Source organism: Cinclus cinclus, chromosome 4, assembly GCF_963662255.1.
Source record: "Cinclus cinclus chromosome 4, bCinCin1.1, whole genome shotgun sequence".
NCBI lineage: Eukaryota > Metazoa > Chordata > Aves > Passeriformes > Cinclidae > Cinclus > Cinclus cinclus.
In genome coordinates, this window is record NC_085049.1 from 18127835 (window position 1) to 18145113 (window position 17279).

The 17279-nt window shown below is 44.7% G+C and overlaps 1 protein-coding gene across 1 annotated transcript in view; it reads left to right on the top strand.

Moving 5' to 3' along the window:
- SFMBT2 (Scm like with four mbt domains 2) overlaps positions 1 to 17279 on the top strand; it is an 86764-nt gene that overhangs the window by 43071 nt on the left and 26414 nt on the right. The window contains exons 7-9 of the mRNA XM_062490865.1: positions 9045 to 9146; positions 9752 to 9899; positions 14843 to 14925. Of these exons, the coding sequence (XP_062346849.1) occupies positions 9045 to 9146; positions 9752 to 9899; positions 14843 to 14925 (333 nt within the window). The remainder of the gene's footprint in view (positions 1 to 9044; positions 9147 to 9751; positions 9900 to 14842; positions 14926 to 17279) is intronic.

A 17279-nucleotide genomic window follows, 5' to 3' on the forward strand; every position in this document is an offset into this window, starting at 1 on the left:
AACAGGATTTTCTTTCTTTTTTTTTTCTGGTGCTGTTTTACACTTGGCCATATGTTGGAAGTGTTTGTAAAAATGCTTCAGGATCCTTTGAGGAGGGAATGTGATGTTTAACTGCCAGAAAATGCTGCTATTATGCAGCTACTAAACATAGTGTTTTGCAAACTGCACATCCTGGAATAAATTTTCCTCCTCACAAAAGCTTTTTGCATCACACCTGCTATTTTGTCGTTCCCTGCTTTTCAGAAAACATGTTGATCCTTGAAGAAAAATAAACAGTCAGGGTTTTCAAGGATGTTTGAATGGTTTAGGAGCACAAATCCTTCCAAAAGGCCACAACCCAAGGGCATGTGTCCTTTGCTGTGTTTGTTGTGATGTTAGGGTGCTGTTGGGCTGACCCTGCACCTGGTTTGGTACTGGTCGTAAATGATGGCTTGGGCTTCAGGGGACACCTAATAAAATGGTTGGGGCTTGTTGTGAATAAAGATGGTCAAAATATTACTGGGGCCTGATTTTGAGTTAAGTGGGACAGTTTCAGTGGTTTGCTTCAGTGCTGGCATTGCTGGTGCTCTCTAAGAGGAAGCCATGCTCCAAACACAGCCCTAATACTAGTGATCAGTGCATATTTTAGAGTTACAGCCCAGCAGCTTGTGTAAGGTGAATGGGTTTTGTTTCGTGGAGAGAGGCAGACAGGAAATCCTGGATATCTTCTCTGACCTCCCATTCTTTCTCCAGTCTCCTGTGCCAGATCTGTGGGTCCCCTGCAGATGTCATGGATCCTCACCTCAGACACCTGTTTGGGCAGCTAAGTCCTACCCAGGATTTTGGGTGCTCATCATCTTTCCGTGGATTTTGCCTGTTGGCATCCTGTTCCCAGTTCCTACGAAGTGAATCCTGGTGACTGGTTTGGATGGAGCTGTTAGCAGCCACATCCCTAAACCAAACCCTGATAAACTGTTTGAAGAGCACCTAGGAGAGAGAGGTGTTACCTAAGACAGGTGGAAATTCCTGATTCATAGCTTTTGGTCCTATTCCTCTACCCTCCTCTCCTCCTTTCCTGAAGTTGTTGTTTTTTCCAGCTCTAAATATTTCTAGCAAAAACCCCTCTATATTATGCCCAGCCCAGTGTTCCCCCATTTCTGACTGAAGCTTCTGGGTGTCTCCTGATAGCAGTTAATAGTATTAATTAATGCTAAAACTAATGGCATAATTAGTTGGTACAGATCTCTCCTAACATGACAGGTGGAGGGACCATCCACCACCCAGGCTAGAGGTGCCCCTGAAATTCAGGACAGAGTGGTGCTTGTAGTTCTACCCTCACAAACCTGAAGGCAAATATTAAACAGGACTCCTTCCTACAAAAAAAAAAAAAAAAAAAAAAAAAAAAAAAAAAAAAAAATCCATTGGATGAACTATGCATTTTAGTAGTGAGAGTAAGAGTGACACTTGCTCCAAGACCTTGATTTTATTTTTTTTTTTAAAGGAAGACAACATCTCTCAGAATTTAGTAAACATTTTAGGTGTTTTGGAGTGTTTTCTTCCAGTGTTCTGTATTCTGGAAGAGTCTAAATTAGAGAAATCCATGGGATACTTTCAACTCATGGATAATCCCGACCTGGCTGCAGGAGTAGCCTTGAAGTCCAGCAGGGTTTTTCTGTCTTCATTCCCCCTCAGTGCCATCACACGATGGGTATGTGCTGATGCAGCAGCTTTAAACGAGCATGCCTTTGGCTTTCCTTGGAAGCCAATCCCCAATCCCGAGCTCCTTCATGCTCTGATGGCTTGGCTGGCCCCGGCTCCGCACGCTGTGCTTTAATAACCCGCGAGTTGCCGTGTTGTCTGCAGGCTGCCAGATTATTTATACTCCATCTGTTCTTCCCCGTCCGTGGGCTTGCCAGCCCTGCTCCATGGCTGCTGTTTGCTTGGCTGGGAGACGTGCATGGCTTCCCAATCCCTGTGTTGCTCTGCTGCCTTTTGATCCACTCCTGCCTCAGCTCCACTGAAACCATTTATCTTTGTAAGAACCAAGGGACACCACAGAGGGAGTCAGGATGTCTCTGATACCAGAGGGTGAGATGGAGCCTGGTGCTACCTCTGTGAGCAGGGAACAGCTCTAACCCTCTCCAGCTCCCTCCTGACTGGGCAAGGCTGTGCAAGGATTTGGGTTGGGAGAGCAGTCTGAGGAGATGGGCAAAGCCAAGCCCTGTCTGAGGTGCCCCCAGGGTCTGTTTGGCAGCACCCTATGAAAGTCAGGGTTAGGAGAGAAATGCTAGAGGCTGTTCAAGCCAACCAGATGGGATGAGTGAGAACCAGGTCCTTCAGCCTTCTTTGTCTCTCTGGCATGTGTAGTTTTCTTCATTACCTCCTGGTGTCTCTCAGGCTGGGGAGAGGTCAGCAAAAGGTTTAGTTGAATCACTGCATCCAGGCTTGGCGTGAGGGAGTTTGTGACATCCTGAGCTCCTGCCTTCTGCATCCCTGGGCAGTTTTTTCCACTGAGAGGGGCTGATGTGCACCTACAGCAGCATCTGCTCCCATGTACAGGGTGGGTGATACCTAAAAGTCTCCCATTTTAGGGCATTTTGCAAGGGCATGTAGTGGTAGGGCAAGGGGGAATGGCTTAAAACTGGAAAAGGGAAGGTTTGGATCAGATATTAGCAAGAAATTCTCGACTGTGGGGTTGGTGAGACACTAGAACAAGTTGCCCAGAAGTTGTGAATGCCCCATCCCTGGAAATGTTCAAGACCAGGTTGGGCAGGGCTTGGAGCAGCCTGGGATAGTGGAAGGTGACCCTGTTTGTGGCAGAGGCTTTGGAATGAGATGATCGATAATTTCTCTTCCCACCCAAACCATTCCATGAGTCTACATGATCTAAAGATGAATTGATGTCTTCAAAAAAATCAAAAGCAGCTGTGGTCCATAGCAGTTTTTCAGGGTGGTTGCAGCTCACAGTGTGCATTGAATTGGCTCCTGATCCTCTCTGCTCAGATCCTGTTGACTCTCAGTAAGGATTCCTGCCACGATGCTACCGAGGGCATCCTCATTCCCTCTCACAGTGGAGGGGCTGTGTGTTGAGGGGGTGTGAGCAGAGACACTGCTGGTTTCACTCTGAGCGCTCAAGTAGCTGTTCCCACCTGTGCCACCCTTTCTGGGTGACTTTACCCACCCCATGAAATGGGATCTGGGCGTGTAACACGACCGCGTCTCACCGGCAAACGCTTGCGAAGTGTTCTGGCTCTGAGATGCTCAAAAACCCAAACCAAACACACCAAAAAATCCTCAAGTGGATGAATATCCATCTCTTTTACCTCTGCCCACGCTTCCAGTGCTGAGGCAAATCCAGGCAGGAGCTGTGTGGGAGGGGATCTTTGCCCTAATGCCATCTGCGGCAGCCCGAGCCATGCGGAGAAGGTGTGCTCGCATTTCGACCGGCTACTCTGCAATGTTGCTGTTTCTATGGTAACTATTTTTTATTCAACAAGAGGAGCTTAAAATCCGTAGGGCTAAATCCAATCCTCGGCAGAAGCATGTGCAGTTTTTCAAGGAGCTCTTTAGCAGGTGCAGTTCGTAGCTGGCTCTCGTTGCTTCAGGGTCGTGGTGTCTCTAAAACCTCCCTCCCAGCATCCTTTCCTCATCATCCCACCCCACATCTCCACGTTTTGGTCTTCCTCTGATGGCTCTTGTCAGAACAAGGGGACAATTTGCACATGTTGTGTCTTACAGGGCATTTCTGTCTCCCTTCAGGGAAGATTGCTCCATGTGTAGCAAAGGAAGTTGGTGAATCACAAACAAGACTGATTCATCTGCAGATAATGCAGAGGGTTGCATTTGGCACTATTTCTTTTTTTTTTATTTCCTTTTTGGTTTTTGTCAATTAAAAAACAAATGCCAGATTCCTGTGGAGGCAGTTTAACCACTGCTATTGCTGTGTTTGTGACTGGTTCCCACACGTGAGCTTTGTGATTAAAAATAGGCTATTGGAAACAGCCAGTTTCTTGGAGAAAGTATAGAAAACACGGAAGGGAAGTGATACTTCAAAAGCAAAAACCAAATCAACTAATATGTTCCCAGTTTTACCAGATGGGGCCTGCTGCTCTGTGTCCTTTATTAGGGTAAACCAGGAGAAATGGGACTGCAGGCAAGAGTATTTCACACTGTTATGGTTAAAGGTGGTTCAGGTCAATAACTTATTGAGTGGTCAGTGTTTTTAATCAGCCTCTCAACTTTGCAAATTTTCAGCATTCAAACTTAGTTCTGAATTTTGCATGAAGTTGCAGTTTTGTAATTTGTGTGCATCTGGCTGTATTAAACCAAAAAAGCCCTGACTTTTAAGAATATTTGAAAATTAGCTTGAAATCTGAAAATTAGACCGTAATCAGAGCTTCTTGCTCTTTTCTATACGCTGTGTAAGCTGCTGTGTTTAAAATTTTATTACTCCAGTGCTCTTGAGCAGAATGGGCTAAAAATTGACATTTTAAAATATGAAAGTGATGCTCTTCTTTGGGTTTGGGGACACAGATGGAGCAACCAGCCCAGAGTGCAGCTTCCTTGAGTATCACAGTTGAAAGTAGCTTAGCCAGGTTTCCCTGCTCTATCAGCTTTACCCAGTGCACTTTAAAATTACTCGAGCTGCACTCTTGTGGCATGGACATCATTGAGTTTATTTACAACCAAATGGCATTTTTTTGGCAGAAATTACATTTGTTGACCTAATATTTAGCTATGAGGTTGGGCAAGTGGCAGTGATGGTTTTGAAATTCCTCTTTCTGAGTCTGTCACCTATAACTAATACTTACTGACTTAATTATCAGGACTTAAGCATGTCAGTACCCACAGAGGTACTTCTCTAAGGCTTACATCCTTAAGTGTTGCAGTGCTTTTCTAAATCTGTTTGTGGATCTCCTTTGGAGTGACGTTTAGGCTGCCGTGTCACCTGGCATTTCTGAAATCCACACTGCTGGTGGCTTGTTAGCTGTGAGGGAGAAAATTATGTGGCTATCTCAGACCCTAAAGAAAGAAGGCTGGGAATTTGGAGCCTCTTTCTGCTCCCAGCACTGTGGCTGACTTGTTACTTGACCTCCAGATGTTGCAGTTTCCAGAGCTGTGTGATGCTGGATGCAGTGAGCTGTTGCAAAGCCCATCAGTAATTTTTGCAGAATAATTACAGAAACACAAGCCATGTAAGGACGGAAATCATGGTGCAGATGTGTATCAAAGAAGGGCTGCCTTTCAGGTGGCCCAGAGGGTCACAGCCTGTGCATTTTCAAATATGCCCCCTGCTCTAAAGCTGTGAGTGTGGGGCTGAGTTTAATTGCTTTTTTGGGATTATGCTGAGAGCTGTGACAGCTCTGGCTGTTGCCAGTGGGTTTGGACTGTGAGTGACAGACGTTCTTTGAGGGGTTTTTTGCAGTGCTCCACTCATTACCTGTGAGCTGTAATCCATCATGTTAGAGACTGTGACCCTTGGAGTGAGCAGCTGTGGTGCCCGTGCCACATTAATTTGTTGAATGTTTTGTGGCATGATTTTTTCACTTTGCTGTAAGGGACTCTCCTGCCTCCTTGTTGATTGTCAGTCCAAGTTACTTTGCTCCTCAGCAGCCAGGGGGTGTTTCCATTCCCCTCTCAGGGCTTGTGAACCCCAGGACAGGCAGTCTGCTGGTATAAATTACAGAATCACAGAAACACTGAGTCATTTGTTTTGGAAAAGACCTCCAAGATCGAGTCCAACTGTTAACCCAGCACTGCCAAGCCCACCATTAACCATGTCCCCAAATGCCACATCCACACAACTTTTAAATCCCTCCAGAGATGGTGACTCCAGAACTTCCCTGGGCAGCCTGTGCCAATGCTTGGCAGCCCATTCAGTGTAGAAATTTTTCCTAATATCCAACCCAAACTTCTGTGTGGTCAGCAAGGCTGCTCCTGGGAGTAGGAGTAAAGGCACACCATGCATGAGGCTTTAAAGTGCTCCAGCTGGTCAAAACTATTCTGCCTGTTGATCTCCATTTCAGAGGAAATTGAAAGTCCCTTGGAGAAGTTGCTAGAAAATAATGACTGATGACCTCCTCACTGGTGGTGTTGAATGCTGTGAAATAGCAGTAAAGGGTCGAATTCTGCCACCCATTATCATTTCAGGCATTTCTTTTGTTCAGCTGCAGAGCCTGGCAGGGACCAGGAGGAAGTCTCAGCCCTCCAGTCCTGTCCTTGTAGCTGCTTTTATTAAACAGGCGTCGTTGCTGTCAACGTGAATAAAGGGAAGAGAGAGCAGTTCATTATCCAGTGTATCACTTTGAGTCTAATACTAATTAAAAGCTTTGCCATCACTTCTCTGGAACCTATTCTTAGAAATTATGTAAATTAATTGGAGTTTTGAAGAGGAGCATATGCCAAATCCTAAGTAATTCCCTGCTGGCTGAGGCAGCTCCAGCACTGAAATCAGAGAATGGCATCAGGAATCTTTTTTCTTTCCTTTTGTGGCTGCAAAAATATAAAGCTGCTTTGGTAAATTTTGATGATTCTCTTATCCAGTATGCGAGACAGATCAAATATCCAGACCCTGACCATTTTCCAGAGATGTACAATACAAAGACTTTTTCTCCATGAAAGCTTTTCCATTTCAAAAATGACATTTAACACAGAAAGGGTTTTTACTTCCACAGCATTTTTCCAAAGAAATGCATGTTCCTGCTTCAAAGAGGTTTTTTGCCCCCAAAAGGGAGACGTGCTTGAGATCCTGTGAACTCCCCTTGTGAGTTCACTCTTGCTACTAATTTAATGGAAAATATTTACTTGCTATGCTGAATGACAAGGGAGATTTGATCCCAAGGTACACAGCGCTTTTGAAGTAAAATGCCTTTAAATATTATTGGTCCTTTTTTTCTTCCTATCTGATTATTTTCCCCCTTTGAAAAAAAGCCAAAACAAATAGAAGGAACACCAAATAAAATTATTCAGATAAAAAGGAGAAGCAATGTGGTTTAGTGTCAGTATATTTTGGTCTCAATCAACAAATCACTTTAAAAGTTGATTAAACTACTTGCATGTTTAAAGATAAACATGATTAAGTACTTTGGTGGATCTTGGCTTATTACGTATTGAGGCTGGATCTGAGCGTGAGTTGAATCGTGGAACGTTTGTGGGGAGATGCTGATTCCAGATGCACATTCTGCAAAGTTGCCTTTTCTTTACAACTTCGCCCCGAGGAATAAGAGTCTCAGAATGCAGATCCTCAGGCAAGAGGAGGCAGCCCTCCAGTCAAAATGCTGTTTTTCCTTTAGGGGTTTGAAGTTCAGTGCTGGTGGGATTGGAGTTTTGCAGCCATCATCTTTTCCTTCTGAAGCCTTTTCAGTTTTAAAGGTGGCAGGTTTTGGTAGGACCTTAAAGCTCATCTCCTGCCATGGGCAGGGATACCTCCCACTGTCCAGATTCCTGGCCTTGAACACTTCAGGGATGAACATCCACAACTTCTCAGGGAAATGTGTTCAAGTGACTCAGTTCCCTCACAATAAAGCATTTGTTCTTTATATCTGATCTAAATCTGCCCCTTTTTTCAGCTTAAAACCATTCTCCCTCATCCTGTCATTGCATGCCTTTATGAAAAGGATGCTCAAACTCCTCCATGTCTCCTGCTTTCTCAGCCATTAGTTCCTTGGGCTCTGGGCCATTATTCTTAAATATTCCTCAGTTTCCTCATCAGTATTTTCTTCTGCTTTGAGAGAAAATTCATTAAAGTTGGCGTTTTTTTCTGTTTTTTGGTTCTCGCCTAAAGGTGAGAACCTCTGTAACACTGCAGGTTGGTAAGATGAAAACAACCATTCATTTAGCTGTGGTTGGAGCTTGTAAAAATCCTTATCTCTAGCAGCAGTTGGAATGTAAGATCCCAAAATAGAAGTTGTTAAGCCCTTACAAGTGCAGACAGTTCTTGGGAAAAGAAAGCACAATGAAACACAACTTCAGATCAATAGAAAATCATTTTAGAACAAGAATAGCACATGTAGCAATGAATGTAGATGGGATTGTTGATGCTAACCACTTATGCAAGCTTTCTGCGTGTATTTTGGAGTAGTCTGTGAGTGTATGCTAAATATAACATCATCTCTTTATGCTTGTATTGGCTAATGAACCAGTGGTTTAGAAATACTGTGGGACATTTTTATTGAATGAACACAAAATGCAGTCATTACCCTGGAATTAGGGTGGCAGCTTGTGTGACTGTCAGATAGGGGTCACAAGGGATGGAGTAATTAGGTGTTAAAACACTGAACTGCTGGCAAACCAGGGAGAGGTGAATCTGGGTTACTTCTGAATTTCAGGACTGCATCCTGCATCCCCAGAGCTGCTGTGGGAAACTCTCTGTGTGTAGCATGTGGGTGCAGCCAGGTTTTATCCCAGGTGGAAGGGATGCCCATATTGGGCATGTAGTTGAGCACAGTTTCTTATTTTCCCATCATCATGTTCTCTGGTTGCCCACATTTTGGGTCTGAGTTCACCATCCAAGACCTAATCCATTTCCAGTCTCCTAGCTGGAAGAAAATACTTTTCCATCTTGCCAACTTGGAGACCAGCCCAGGTGCTTCCTTTGGTGCCCTGCAGGTCCTGGACATCCATCAGGATGAATCAGGGCCATGCTGAGCTGTTTGCATCCTTGTGCATTACCCTGGGGGACTTCAGTCTGAGTCTCGGCACCTCTGGATTCTCAGTGGCTTCCAGAGGCTGGGGCTGTCAGAGGTGGAGAGGCTCTGCCCATGGGAGATTTTCAAGCAGCAGTTTCTCAGCCAGGTCCTCATTTTGGTGAGCACATTCTCCTTGTGGACCACGTTCTGGTTGGATGCTGCTGCTGAGAGGGACATACCCTGTGCTTTAGGTATGATGGGCTTGGTGCTGTAGATGTGTCCTCTAGGATTGAGGTTGTCCCCTCTTTCTGTGGCTGGGTTGGCACGAAAAGAACATAGGACCAGCTGAGTTGACAAAACCCATGTGGACGCCTTTCAAATAGATTTTCAGATGTATTAGCTCCTTCTTGGTGTCACCACATGTTCCTCTTCCCACAGGATCATGCTGATTTGAGAAATCACTTCTTCACTGTGGGGATGAAGCTGGAGGCAGTGAATATGAGGGAGCCGTTTCACATCTGTCCTGCATCAGTGACCAAGGTGAGTGCTCAGAAAGGAGGGATGGAAAGAGCTTGTCTGGGAAACCCTTCCTGATTCCCACCACATTTAGGAAAAAAAACAGGAGTGGTACTTAAGTGGCTGGAGAACACATTAAGAAATAGGTTTAAAATCCAATGACGTTCCTAATTAATCCTTTCTTGCCCACAAGTATCACCAGCTGATTCCATGCACTTAAAACCAATGGGGATGAGCATGTTCATCTACCACTCGCATGCAGAAAAAAGGATCCCTCTTTTGTCTTTGTCTCCCCTCCATCCATATATATTTTCCCTGCACATCTGAGAAGCCTTTGGAAATAAAACAGCTGAATGGAGGTGGAAAGCTCTGGGGTCTTCAGGGTCATCTCCTGTTGCTGCTCAGCTGTGGGACGTTGAACCTCAGTGCTTTTCATTACTTCATTTCACCCATCTCTAAAACTCAGGCTTTGACATCGTGGATAGAAACACCTTGATGAAAAAGTTTACGTGAGAGCAAATTATTTTCAGTAGTTTGATCCCCAGGTTTGGCTGTTTCAGCTTTCTGCATTATCTAATGTTGCAGCAAACCTAACTCCTGATTTTGGTCTGTTCTTTTTCACCCCTTAGGTTTTTAACAATCATTATTTACAAGTGACCATTGATGACTTGAGACCTGAACCCAGCAAAATCTCAATGCTTTGCCATGCAGATTCCTTGGGGATCTTGCCAATACAGTGGTGCCTTAAAAACGGAGTCAATCTCACACCTCCCAAGGGTTTGTATTCCTTCTCAGTGATTTTTTGGGTTTGCTCTGAAAGACGTTTGCTTGTTACTATTATTGCCTTTAAAATTGTGGTGATGGTTGCTGCAGAGGATCAGCTGAAATATCTTAAGCCAGAGTAGTTCTCTGAAGTGATTTGGGCTGTTCTGGCTCCTACCAGCCTGTGAACATCTCAACAAATGTGTCTTGCTGGTGGATTGATGTCCCTGTGCCTTGAAATCTGATTCAGGCTTGAAAATCCTTGTGAATTCCTGTGGAATGTATCGTGGCAGTTCTTTGTGCGTGAAGAGAGCAAAAGGAGCATTAAAAGTCCAATCATTGTAGAGGCAAACCCTGTTTCATCCTCCTTGGTTCAACACTGAGGCCAAGCAAAGCTCCTAAATCTGAATGTCTGAGCTAAAAACAGCTGCCTGCCCAGGAGTGTGGAGGGATTTCCTTGGCTGTCTCAACAAATCCCAGGGCACACTGCAAGCAGTGTTCAGGTCAGAGCCTGGAGAAACAGCCTCCAGCCCTGCTGTTCCTCAGCTTTGTAGCAGTGCAGTTAATTACTCACAACTTCAGACAACCACCTGTGGTGCCCTAGCAATACTTCTTTGCTTGAAAAATGTGTTGGTTCTCTGGAATTTCAGATTTTTGAAGCTGGCTGGTTTGTTGGCCTGTTGCCAAAAACCAGTGTTGTTTGGGAGAAATAAATGCCTCAAAAAATAAAAAAGAACAACCTAAGTTTTGTATATGAACTTTCATCTTCATTTTGGAAAAAGCATGATGCTGCCAAACCCAGGGAAGGGAAGGGTTATTCCCTAGCAGATTCAGAATCCTCTTATGTATATCCAGAGTTCTTCTTCAGCACATGTAATTTGAAATTCCCACCGAAGTCCTGGAGCCCTGTGCATGCAGCTGCATGCGGTGCATCCACGATTGCTCTGCTGCTTCTGCTGAAATAAATCTGCTGTCTGGGGCTTTAGCTCTCTCCTGCTGAAACCCAGGTGTAATGATAAGATGTAAACACTCACTGGTACTGGCCAGAAAAGTTGCTAAAAATGAAAGTGAGTGGAATATTTTGGGGTTTTTTCACCCAAATTCACATGCAGCTTGCCCCAGGCAGGATAATTAACTGAAGGACACCACAGGCTTAAAAATCTCCAATCCATGCTGATACAAAACCTGTCTGAGATGGTGTTTTATGGGTCAAGTGTGTGTGACCTCCCTTTTATATGCCAACATTTTAAGACATATCTGAAGCATCTGTCATGTGAATATTTTTCAACTTGGCCAGGTCTAGTGGGAGGTGTCCCTGCCCAGGGCAGAGGGGTGGAACTGGGGCACCTTCTAGACCCCTTCCAACCCAAACCATTCTGTGATTCTGTGGTTCTATGATCTTTTGTGACACCTGGTTATTGGGATCCACCTGGGCAACTGAGAAAGTGCAGAAAGTCTCTCCTTATTCCCCTGGTGAAAATCAAATTTGCTTTCTGCTGTGAGATCAGAAATCCTGGGGGGAAGCTATTAATAAGGCATAAAGCCAATGACAGATGCATTCTATGCATTGCTGTATCTTTTATGCTGTGTATAAGGGCTGCATAATGTCCAAACTGAATTTTAGCACCTTAAATCCTTTTGTATGGGCAGACACATTCTTTGAGTTTCTAAAATGTAATCAAATATTAGAATGAATTATTTGAAAATAAACACAACAGAAGCCCATAAACCACCAAAAGAGAAAGCAGTTGGGAAGTGAAAAGCACCCAATCCCCTGGTTAATTTAGGCTTGACAAGGAGGTTTTCTGATCTCAAAATCAGCTGATCTTTTTTTCATCAGAACAGTGTGCTAAGTTGTGGTATTGGAGTTCAGAGTCCTTTATTTGTGTGATATTCATTCTCTTGCCTTTTTGCCTATCAGGGCTTTATTGAAGACAAACAAAGAGTAAATGGGTCATGAACAAGAGGTGCAAATATTTGCTACTCAAAATAGAGAGCAGTGTTTTCCTATACAGTGCCAAAAATGAATACCCATTAACTGCTGCTATATAAACATTGAACAAGCTCTGTTTATATTTGTTAGAGCAGGATTTATAGACCACTTCCCTTTAGAGTAATAATCATTGTTTTATGAGCTATTATTAAGTGGGGGAAAAAAACATTTTGATAAAGCTCCTAGTTGTAAAGCTTACTAAGGAAAAGCCACTTCCAAAGCCTCCAGTACATTTGTATTGTTATATTTGCTTCTGGTTAGGCTGCTGGGCTCTGCCATGCCCAGAGCTGAGATGACAAACACCGTGAAGGTGTTGCAGGTTTGAGGAGCAGCAGCTGAGCTGTGCAAACACAGCTCTCTGTGTTGTCACCTGTGCTGAGCCTTCCAGGACGGCAGGGTGTGAGTGCTGGGTGCTGATGGAGGCACTGGGTGCCTGCCTGGTACCTCCCTGTGTGCTGAGGGAGCAGCTGAGAGCAGGATCAGGGAATCAGTGAGATTGGAGAAGACCTCCAGTCAAGCGGGATTGAGTCCAACCTTTGATCATCACCTTGTCAACCAGACCACAGCACCGAGTGTCCGGTTGTTTCTTGACCACTTCCAGGGGTGGGGACTCCACCCTTTCTCTGGGCAGCCCATTCCAATGCTTGACAACCCTTTTGGTGAAGAAATTCTTCCTTATATCCAACCTGACCCCCCTGTGGGAAATAGAAATGGTAGAAAACTCTCAAAAAGTTGTGTGAAAGTAAATTTTAGAATGGAAAAATGGAAGAATGTTGAAGATGCAAGGATAAGAAACAATAAGGCTATGAGGGCTTTTACTATTTCTCGTTTCTTACTCTGTAAAATTAGGCTGATGATGCTGATAAATTAAAAGCTTGTTGCCATTTCCTCTCCTCCTGTCCCTGTTCCCAGACCCTAATCCCCCTGGCCGTCCCCTCCTGTCAGGGAGTTGTGCTGAGCCACAAGGGCCCCCCTGAGCCTCCTTTTCTCCAGGCTGAGCTCCTTTCTCAGCTCACTCAGCTATTTCTGGTGCTCCCGACCCTTCCCAGCTCCGTTCCCTTCCCTGACACGTGCCAGCCTCTCCATGTCTCTCTTGCCATGGAAGCCCAAAACTGGACAGAGCCCTGGAGGTGCAGCATCACCCTGAAAAGGCCACGGACCAGTCAGGGCTTATTTGAAGTCAATTCCTGGGTGTTCCCCTCTAGGAATCCTCCTTGTGGTGCTGCAATGAGTTATTTTTCACTCCCCAGCTGCCCTCCTGGGTTCTATTCCTGCTGAAGCCTAAAGGAAAAGGGTTTCCAGTGATTCCAGTGCTGCAGGGCCAAGCCAGCGGGTGGTTGTGTGGTAACAACACAGTCAAGCTTTTGTACCTTACTAAAACACCTCTAATGTGCCTTTTCCATCCACTCTGACAAGATCTGTGCAGCTTAAAATCAAGAAGTGAAACCCATCCATGAGGGGATTAAATTGGAGATAAAAAAAGAAATGAAGTGTGAAAAAAATACTGTTGCCGAAATTGTTAAAAAACAGTGCAAGGGTATTTTTTGTGCGAAAAGAGAACATTCTTCATGAGTAACTGCCCTTTTTTTTCTCTCCCTGTGCATGTTTAGTTTTTTAATTATTATGCACTTTAATACCCCACAGAGAACAGGCATCTTAGCTCAAGGCTTTATCTCAGTAATTTGTTTGTCATGAATGCAATTATTAGGATTAGAAGTCATCTTATCCAAGATACTCAGATCTTAGCAGGATGCTTGGCACGTTGTTTTCAAAAATTTTACCTCCTTTTTTTGGGATCTGGCAGACTGATAGGGGTTTACACTCAGTATTCCAGTCCTTGCCTGTAAAAAAAGTCACAATTTTCATTGTCATAAATGATTCATTCGCATTTGATCTTGAGGGTCCCTTTTTGACTATCAATGCAAAAGGCATTTAGAGATGTTCTGTGAAATGAGGCCAGGCTGAGATGCCAGGAAGGGAGATTGAGGGGAAAAATTGGCCTTTGGGTGACTCCTGAAACTTTCCAGTAAGAGTAATTTTGAAGTAATGTCATTGGAGTATCCACAGGCCCCTGGACAGGATTAGCACTCCCTGCTTTCAAGCACTGCAAAAATACAGACTAAGAGGCAGGCAAATAAAAAGCCCCCAAAAGCAAATTAAAAAACCAAAAACGTTTCTGTCCCAAGAATTTATTGTCTAAATTGCCAAGTAAGAATAGTGGATGAGCAGAGCTCTGATTTGTCTTTCTGTGTGGGGACTCCTTGAGAGATGCTCATATAAAGGAGTCCCTTTATTTTTCCTAGAAGTGGAGGCTGAAAGGGTGATCTGCTTGATGTGGCTGGGAAGTCTGTTTTCATTTTCCTGCTCTGCTCCACATTTCTGTAACATTCTTCCTGGGATGGGATTCAGCTCACACACCCTGAGCTGCTGGAGCGTCAGTCATGGAGGGCACATGAATGAACAGAGGAGAATTTATCTCCTGCTTTGAAAGAAAGGATGGACCAGCTTCTGATTGTGCTGCTCCTCTCCGTGTCCACTCCTGAGGGACCAGCAAATAACCCATGTCCAGCTCCCTAGCCCCATCTTTCAGAGTTTTAGCTGAAAGCAGGAGAAGGAAGTCCTTAACTAGCCGCGCGTGGAAATTTGCAGCAGTGGCACTTCTCATTAGAACGGGTTTGTTAAAAGTTGGGAGATGCTCACAGAAAAGGGAAAATAGGGAAAATAATTATGTCTTACTACTTTTTAATGGAGACTTGGCAGTGAAAGTCAGGAGTTATGTAAGGGTAGGCTGGAGAAGCCATTGGCTCTCGTGGTGTGTAAGCAGGGGCCCTGCTGACACTGCTCAGGTCACTGAGGCAGGATGAGATGCTCAAACACAGATGTTCATCTGCTTGGGGCCCCTTTTGTCCTCTGTGTGTGGTGTGGAGTGGTGGCTGATGGCTCTTTTTGTTTTGTCCTCCTGCAGGTTACTCTGGCCAGGACTTTGACTGGGCAGACTACCAGAAGCAGTGTGGAGCTGAGGCAGCACCTCACCTGTGCTTTAGAAATGTAAGTTCTTGCTTTTGCTCCTGGCCATCCATGTGAAACAAAACAGCTAGCACAGAAATGGTGCTGCAAGGCTTTGAGAGGCTCCCCCAGAGCACCATGAGGCTGCCTAGGCAGGAAACTGGGGGAGTGCTCCAGGTCTTCATCCATAAAAGAGAAAAAAACTTACTTTAGTCTTGTCTTTTTCTGTAATTACCCTGCTCTTCATCCCCTCTCTGGTTTTGTACAGCAGAAAAAGGATCTCAACTGGTTATTGCAATTAATCCAAGTGTACCAAATATAATTTAGGTAAAGAAATTACATAGTATAATCTGCTCCTTTTTACATTTTAGGTGTTTTCTCTGTATCCCAAGGGGGGGGATCCATTTAACCAAACCACACGTATTAAAATTCTAAACGTTGAAAATGTGTGAGAGGGTGATTAACCCTCATGGCTGCTCTCTCCTTGGGGCAGTTCATGTCCTACCTTGATGCAGCAGCAGTCATGTGAGAGTGGTGGATGCCATTAGGATTCACAGCTTTTGAAATAATCTTTTGCAGGCTGTTTTATGGCAATGACAGTCCCGTGTAGCTTGATCTGATAGGTATTCATAGCTTGGGGAAAGGCAGATGTAGCCTTCTGCCTTTTCCAGTTAGCTGGTGCTCTCCTTTGTGTGCCCATCAGCTGATGGAGGTTGAGATCCCGTCAGTAACTGAAAATACTCCTGGTGGTGGTACCTAAATCTTATTGGTTCACCCAAAATGAGCACAGAAGGCTTTGCAAAATAAGGTGGTGGTGTGAATGATGGACAGACAGGTTTCTGTAGGAATTGTACAGCTTTTCACTGGGCTTAGAAGTCACAGGGCTGAGGGATGGGATGTTTGTGGAGAGCAGAATGGAGGCAGGCACCAGCTGTGGTTTTCTATGGCCTTGCTCATCTGTGGTGGCTCAGGGGCAGCCTGGCTTGGAAGCTTTGATGGTGACTTGGTGAATTTCTCATTGACAAACTCAGAGGACCTGTGCCATGAGCAGATTCTGACTTGGGAGTCAAACCAGAGTAAGGATTTCTTTGCTCCATGAAGACCCTTTTCCTGAAGGGACTTAAAGCTAAGGTTTCCAGCTGTCCTGAGGAAGCTGGGCAGTGCTGCATCACACCAATACAGTGGGGCTATTTTTGCATTTCTCTCTTCAAGTATCCCCACCTTTTCTTTATATACCTTTTCATTTTGCCAAGTAGTGATTCTTTTCTCTCAGCACTGGCAGCCTTGAGAAAAGTCTGCGTAATATCCTCTAAGATTAAGTCAAGTCTGAGCATTTTTTGGTCCTTTTTTTAAAAGGAAACATTCACCAGATGAACATGTGTCTCTTACGCTTTCACTCTTAATAACACAATTCTTTTCAGAGGGAACTGCTCTGTTGTCACTTGTGCAGCCTCCTGGCTCGCTGGTCCCCTTGATTTGTGGCTGTGAGGGGCTCTTTGATGGAAACTTTTTGCATCTCCCACCTCGTGCAGCAGACGTGGTGCTGGCAGTGGAGGTGCTATAGCTGTTTCCCCAGGAGGGATTTTTAACAAGGAGAGGCAGTTATGAAATGGATTGAAGTGCCCAAATGCTTAGTAAAATAAACTCCACCTAACTGTTTTGCCATTGATTTTGTATAAATGAGCCTCCAGCACCAAACTGCAATGAAAGGAGCAGGGGTGATGATAAATGGCGTTTCCTTGTTAGGCAACAAAAAAGGCATTTAAACAAACTCAGCCTGCATTCCTGCAACCTTGGCCATTAGCAGCTTTTGCTGGGTGAAGCTGATCTGTGTGCTGAGCAGGGCTTGAGGGCAGTCTACACTGTGTTTGAAAGCAGCATTGTGTTCTTGGATGGAAAAGAGACCAAAGCCATGAGTTTTTAGTCTCTCAGAGAGCTCTCAATGGTTGTTCAAGGTGAAGTGCCCATGGTCCTTGGTGCTGTACCAATAGAAGGGTTGAATTTGAGCCTGACTTCCAGTTTCTCACATAGGATGAGGGTTTGGTGTCATTTTGAGTCAGTGGCAATTATTACCCATCCCAATTATTATTAGCAAAAAATCTCATCTCAGAGAAGGAACCCTGTCTGTGCTACTGTGTGCAGAGAGATGCAGAGCAGGTGGAACAGAAGGGAGGGAAATCCAAGGAAGGGAAGCCCTGGTATGGACACATTAGTGTGTTTTCAGGGATAGTGGTGGGGGAGATACTGGGGAGGGACTGAGAATAAGTGACAGGAGGGGACTTTGGAAGGAGCAGTTGCAATGAACACAACTGGATCCATCTACACTCCAGCCAATGTACCTGAAAGCCTTGATCATTGAGCTTAAAATAGAATCAGGATGGTTTGGGTTGGAAGGG